Source organism: Pseudopipra pipra, chromosome 7 (genome assembly GCF_036250125.1).
Source record: "Pseudopipra pipra isolate bDixPip1 chromosome 7, bDixPip1.hap1, whole genome shotgun sequence".
NCBI classification, from domain to species: domain Eukaryota; kingdom Metazoa; phylum Chordata; class Aves; order Passeriformes; family Pipridae; genus Pseudopipra; species Pseudopipra pipra.
The window spans coordinates 16,004,793-16,012,127 of NC_087555.1; the positions used below are offsets into that span (position 1 = coordinate 16,004,793).

Consider the following 7,335-nt stretch of genomic DNA (forward strand, 5'->3'; position numbering starts at 1 on the left):
TGTGCCTTCTCTTGTTTTACAGATTGAGAAATTAGGAGATATCTATTACCTTTTAAAAAGAAATGTAGTCCTTGCTGATACTGGGAAATATGTCTGTCTTGCCAGCAATGAAGTTGGAAAGGCACACTGCTCTGCTTTCGTAACCGTGATAGGTGATTTGTCCTGCCAGCTGCATGCTTTTCAGCACCTTGTTGCCATATTAAATGAGCAACTCGTTTCCACTAATGTACATATTTTGTTTCAGAGAAAAATAAAACCCCAGAAACTCCCAGTGTAACTCAGGCTAAACCAGAATGGAAAGATGGAGACTTTTCAGAAGAAGAGAATGTCACCACGACTGAGCTCATACCAGCCCATGACACACAATGTGAGAGAGATGATCTCCCAGTAAGTAATTTGCAACTTACTCTGTGCTACAACTTGTGCTGCTGCAATAGCTGTAAGGACCTTAATTTACAAAGCACAAATCAAACACTCTTCCTAATCCTATGAATTCTGGTATAATGGAAATGAAGTCCATAATATGTGACTACCTTTTTCACTTAATTCTTTATCAAAAGATATGCAATTGTTAGATGAAAGACCTTGTAATACACTAGACAATTGAGTCTATGCAAGGTTTTTAAATTTAGTGAAATAATTTTCTTGAAATCTAGGCCTAGATCTTAACCTAGATATTATTGTAAGAGTGAAGAGCTCAAAGATACAAAATATTCCAGAAGTTCAAATTGATGGAACTACATAAGCATGTAAGTAAAATTTTCTACTGGACAAGTTTTATTCAGAAGAATAAACTCTAGTCCTAATAGCACAGAAACAGTCATTGTTCATTAATTGAATAAAGATAACAAATCTTCCCACTGTGCAATTTCAGAAGATTAAATAAAGGAGATACATGAAGTCACCAGTCCTTGTGACTTCTAGCACAAGATGAAATCTTGTCTCCTCAATTTAGGCTCTGATAAAAAAGAAAGAGGAGTGTTATTTTGTCTTTGAGTTCCTGAGGTTTGTCTATCTAAATGTAGAGAACACAAAATCAGAAAGGAAAACTATTGCGTATGTTGATTCAGAAGCTTTGTTTGTGTCATCTTGAGCTGCCTGCAAACTTTCCTTCATGTCCAGTTGATGAAGCATTGATCCCACATATTTTGTTCAGGGTTTTGATTTTGTTTTTGTTTGGTTTTTGTTTTGTTTGTTTGTTTTTGTTTGGGTTTTTGTTGTTGTTGGAGTTTTTTTGTTGGGTTTTTTCTTCTGTATTGCTGTGGTATGCCAGGTATTCCTAAGGAAAAAAAAAAAACTCTGGCTTCAAGGAGTGTATTTTGAACTTGAGAGGCCACAGGAGATTAACTTCAATTTGAGACAGGATCCCCTTCTGCATGATGCAGTGGAACAGAAGATGGACTGAAGTGCAAGATGTCTGATTCCTGAGGGTGTTCGTGTTGTTTGCTGTGTCCATTAGTAGATCCTGGCCATGGGTGAGGAGAAGATGAATCTTTGAGTGCTATCCAATGTATTTCTAGGTTACAATTTGTATTTTGTTTCTTTACAAATAAATCATTACTAAAATTCACTTGTGTACAGCCTTTATTAGGCAGTGATTTATAATTTTTTGTGGTTTGGTTTGTTAGACAAATCTAACAAAAGATAATGATGGAAAAAAGAAATATTAGCCTTTAAAATTACATATATCCTTGGTCATTTGTCAGTACCCACTATTTTACTCTCCTGCAAATTCCATCAATGCCATGAATTCCATCAATAGATCTTCCCACTAGTTTATATATGGAATTAGGATTTAAAACAAAATGAGCTTATTCTTCAGTTTATTAAATATAGGGTGAATTGGCCTATTTCTAACACCTTTGAGACATTTTGAGGAGGCCAGGCACCAAACAGGGTGGTTATTAATATTAGCAAACCTTGTCTAGTGCTTGATTAGTACCGAGTGTCTTCAGGGAAGAGCGAGTCTCTCTCTAAGGCAGCATAATAGAGAAGTCTTCCACTACATTGCTTCTGCTTTCAGGACTAGAGTAGTGTGACAGTACAGTCCGTTTCCAGTTGTTGCATGTCATTACAGTCCAAAGGAGTGTTCTGTGGAAGGATATGCTACTTTCAAAGCACATTTTCAGTTTAGCCGACTTTTCAATAACAGGATTCTTCAAGAACCACAGCACCCATTCAGGGTATAAAAAACCCTCTGAACTGAAATTAAGTCTTTTGGACTGTAGGAGAGTCATTAGCATGATGAAATATTTGTCTCCATCTCTTGAATTCAGAGTTTAAGTGTCTTTTTCAGTTCACTGCAGAGCTTCTTGTGGACTTTTGTCGTGTCATCCATTTGCAGCATTGAAAAACGTAGTTCAGAAAACTCCCCATTTTGAGTGGCTGTTTGACTGCCAAAATAGCCAACAGGACTTCTAGTTAGACTTGAGAATAACAGTTCTACAGCTTGAGCCTTCTGATTCAAATTGTCCAAGGCCTACCTTGCAAATGATTCATTCTACTCAGACCTCTGCTTCAGGCTCAGAGTGGCTTGGCCAATGCTACAGGTACATGTGTATTGTGCAACTCCCTCTTGTTCAACATTCTGTGATTCTTAATATGCACACTGGTTAGACCTACTCTAGTTTTGCATACCACAGCAATGCACTCACTCTTCTCACAGAGAGCAGAGAGGGGTGTAAGAAGTGCAGCACTTTTGTGCTTCATTTGTGCAAAACTGGGACTGAAATAACATGTTTGAGGTTGCTTAAATCTTATCACCAAAACATTAAATATTTTTCTCCATCAATATACAGGTTCAATGGTGGAAACTTAAATTTATCTCCAGTTTAAAGTACAAGCAGAGAGGAAATGAGCTGAAAAAAATATCATGTACATGTCTTCACCTGATCACATAAATCACTTGCTTGACATTATGGAAAAGTCAATGGCATCCTGCCCACAGAAGAGTCACAAGGCTATGTATATGTGCACATAAATAGAGTAGCTGAGGACCGAGGTACTTGCTCTGCATACTACACTGTATCTCTCACAAACAGTCTTTTCCAAAATGAAATGAAGACAAGTATCCAGCCTCTCCTGGATTCTATACAATTACATTTCCTGACTAAGCCCCTTCTTTGCACATTATTTAGATTTAAAGATGTCACAAAAAATATTGTGTTTCTAACTGTACTGACATTCAGAGGACTGATAAAGTAAATATCAGATGACCGCTGCCCTCTCTTCCCCCCTCAAAAAAAAAATTATAAATGCCCTAAAATTAATGTTCGTTCCTCTGTTGGAATCTGTTAGTATGGCATATTTTCCTATTTAGAAATCCATTCTCTAGAAATAAAACTGTAGAATTCCATGCTTGCTGATCTTGGGTGCTCATCGTGTATTGGGTTTTTTTTGCTTTTCCTCTGGATTGTTAGTCTGTGAGAAAAACTTTAATATTTGAGGTGGGCTTTTTTCCTGCTGATTCACAAAACACAACTTTACTTAGGAAAAAGAAAAGTGTTAATGCTTTTCTAAATAATACATGGAGCAAGACAGAAATCTTTATATCTGTTCTTATCCATAATGTGCTTACAAAATAGCAGACTGTGGTGTTTATAAATAAATAAAAAATCCAGCAACCCTCTTTTGCCAGTGAGGAAAACAAATATTGTTCCAAGTGTTCCCAGGGAATGGATCCATTGTCAAAAATGGTAAGTGTGTTTGTTTCTTTTCATTTTATGAACCATACGTGTCCGTGAATTTATTAAAAGCTTTTCTAAATTGACAGAATGTACGTATCTATTAACTGCTAAGGACTGTCTCGATGTTAGATGAAACTTGTCCCCAGTACAATGATGTTAATTAGTGTTTTGTGGAAGGAAGTGGAACAGTTAGTGAACATATTGTTTACTCAGTGGCCAGGTTTTTTAGTAAGGCCCTGCTTTCTAAGATGAAGAGCTGAGCAAGTAATATTTTTATCCTTTCCTTGTTCTACATATGTAAATATGTGAGGATGATATATACAGAAATAATATACAAGGAAAACTTGTGAAAAGTGACATCTGTAAATCTCCTTCTTAGGTGTTTCCAAGGAGATGATAACTATCTACATGAAGTTAGTGATTAGGATCCTGAAAGTGTGCAGTTTCCAGTAAGTTCTTCACATATGAAACAGCTAAAATAGTTTCAAAAAATGCTTATTGCCTTACTTATCTCTTCTGCTTTTGAAGCACCTCACAGTGCCCTCTTTAGTAGCCATTTTTTGAAAACAAGTTTTATTTTTTATTGAAAATTATTCATATATCTTGCATAAGCAGTTGCAATGGCTCAGATAAGAGTTGTTGGGATCTGAAAATGTGACAGCTTTTCAGAAGCTGGCTGCAGCAGAAATATGTGGACATTCTTGTGAATATAATTCAATTTATAGCCTTTATTTAAGGTTTCTAAGGTGTTGCTACATAGTACAGCTTGTTGTACTTGCAGGGGAAGAGAGTTGATGGAGGTGATGGAAATCTGTTTTGATTTCAGGTTAGGATTTATTTGTTTAACAATTAAGAATTTTTTAGTTATTTCTAATTTTAAAGAAAGAAAGTGTGCGGGAGGAGGGAAAGTAGTATTTTTTTCAAAAGTTTACTTGGAAAACTGGAAATTCAGCAAACATATAGTATATAAGTACATTTTGGGTTCTGTTTTGTCACTTCTTTAAGGATTAAGGGTAGCATCTCATCAGTGACCAAATTATTTAATTCATTACTCCTTTGCTTCTGTATATTTGGTTGGAAGACAGAGTGAAATAAAAATAATAAATGAAAGGAGATATAATAGTTACTGTATAGGAAAGAACAGGACAAAGAGTTAAGGAAGTGAGGGAAAATGTAAGTAGAGAAGGAAATGGTAAAGATACTGATTCTTTTTTCACTGTTTGTAAATTAGCATGTGTAAATAGACTAAGGGAGCAGGAAAGAAAGCAGAGTTTATGCTATATTGGCTGTGCAGCTACAGCACAGTACACTAGTAGTAGTAGTACACCACTACTGCCTGACAAATAACGAAGGAAAGATTATGAATTTTTTTAAAAAATATATTAGGAGATTCCACTAAAAAAAGCACATCGAAAACTTGCCTAAGTGGCACTTAGTACATGTAGACACTTAGTAGAGCTTTCAGTGTTCAAAAAAGAACAAATTTTGTTTTTCAGCTGACTAGTCTTCAGCTTTCAAAGCGTCTTCATGCAGGCCTATTTTGTGCAGCTCCACTCATGAAGTCATTAGGATGATTAGAATTAATCAAAGTGTATCACATACAAAGAGATTGCAGGTATCCACACCATAATGTTTCACTGTGTTGAAGATCACCTGCTAATTCTTAAATGTGTTGTGGCCTACAATGTAGTACATATATTATAGTAACTTGGGCAATATATAGTTCCTACTTCAAATAGTAGCAGACTGAAGCAAATTATGAAATTTTTATAAATATTTTTAAATATCTACGTGAAAAAAAACCAGTCTTTGTCGTTGTCTGGATCTGACTTTTGTTTCTACCTGGAGAAAAAAACAATGTTATTTTTACCAGCAGTGTCTTTGCTACACAATAATAGGACTGAAGTCATCCTTCAGTTTTTTATTGTGGATACACTATAGGACACTAAACATGTAGAAATCATGTGATATAAATGTAACAGAAGGCATGCATTATTAATAATTCATATTTACTTGACGACATAAGATAAATATTTCATTCTTCAATTCCATAATTTCTGTATTCAGGCTAAAAAGTTGAGAAGGTACGAACTTTTGTTGGAATGAAAATAGATTTAATAAAAATAAAAGCAAATGTAAAAGTTCAAATAAAAAAGGAACTTAATTTTTAAAATACAATATATTTGGTTTACTTATTTGAATGCAGCAAAATTTTTTCCTTATAACTTTCTATTATTGTTATCAGTCATTGTTGACTTGATTGAAATAGAAAAATTTGAACTTCTGACCATCTCGTAACTTCGTAAATGACAGTTTGTACATTTCTTCCATTTAGAAATTATTACATGTTCATAAACTTTTTCATTGTTTGTTTGACTTAGACATCGTCATTAAGGTGGCTGCATTTTTTAAGTTCACAAATACTAGCCTGTGTTTTTAATCCAAATTTGATTTTTCATTGACTATTTAGGTGTTTAAATATAGAGGAAAAACAGCCATCTGTTTTAGCAGGTCTCTGTTTAGACTTAGAAATTTTATACTCTTTACACAACTTTCCTTGGACATTTTATGTCTTCTAGTAGAAGCTAACTTGACCTCCCCCTTATTGTGTAGAGTTGCATTTGCTATCATACTGAGTCTTGTACAGAGTGATTAGGCTCTCTGATATCTATTTGCAAGAACACGTTACAACTGAGCCATAGAACTTAAACTTTCAACCTCTCTGAGAGTCCAAGTAGTATCAATGTACAAACTATTTCTCCAGTTTGTGTTGCTGTTAATACTGCTGCATCCCAAGAGCAGCCATGAAGTCACCATCTTATGGAATGGATAAATTAAAGGGCAGATCAAATTTGTGACATTATTTTATGAGATCACAGCAATATGTAATTTCTTGTTTCTTTCAGATCTGCAAACTATAGTGTTCATACTCTCTTGCAGTGCTGGAAGTCTCTTTCTCCTTGGCATTTTCTGGATCTCATGCTAAGAGGTTTCCTTCAGGTTGTTTTCAAACACAAGTGCAGCTGATAGTACAAAACTCCAGTCTGTGTTTACTTCTCTAGGTATCCTCAGGGAGATCCTTTTCAACGTAGAACTTAGTAACATCAGACTGAACTCCTCCACTTATCAAACCAGCTAAGCACATGCTTGGTTTTAAGCACCTAAGCAGTCTAGAGCTTTCTAGATATGCATTACATATATTCCACTTCACAGAGTAGGAAAAAGATTTTTGAATAAGAAGGCAGGAATGGAAACAGGCAGATGTGATGTTGTGGTAAAACACCTCCCATTCCAGCCATAAACAAGAGCAGTCTTCTAACTGATGTCTGTTTCAGAAGTAACCACTCCAACGGTACAATTAGCACATTAGTGACAAAGCTGGGCTAGTGGAAGTTCACAAACTGATGTGCTATTCCATTGGTGACTAACTCTGGCATCTTCACAAGGCCATACAGGTCTAGAAAAAGCTGTTGGGTTTAAAGTCCAGGGTTTTTTAGGAATTACAGTATTTTTCTGTAATTTTACTTTCACATTTGTATTTCTGCACATTGTATACTACTGTTTGTTAAGCTTAACTACTTGGACCATCCAACAGAAAATTTGTGAAGGAAACAAAAAACCCCACGCCAAATCTATGCATTACCAAATA

At 35.3% G+C, this 7,335-nt stretch overlaps 1 protein-coding gene across 1 annotated transcript in view; it reads left to right on the forward strand.

The window, feature by feature from the left end:
• The window catches only part of CCDC141 (coiled-coil domain containing 141), a 77,637-nt gene extending 76,237 nt beyond the window's left edge, over nucleotides 1-1,400 (forward strand). The window contains exons 30-32 of the mRNA XM_064660724.1: nucleotides 23-152; nucleotides 245-439; nucleotides 1,285-1,400. Of these exons, the coding sequence (XP_064516794.1) occupies nucleotides 23-152; nucleotides 245-439; nucleotides 1,285-1,286 (327 nt within the window). The 3' untranslated portion in view covers nucleotides 1,287-1,400. The remainder of the gene's footprint in view (nucleotides 1-22; nucleotides 153-244; nucleotides 440-1,284) is intronic.
• Nucleotides 1,401-7,335: the final 5,935 nt, after the last annotated feature.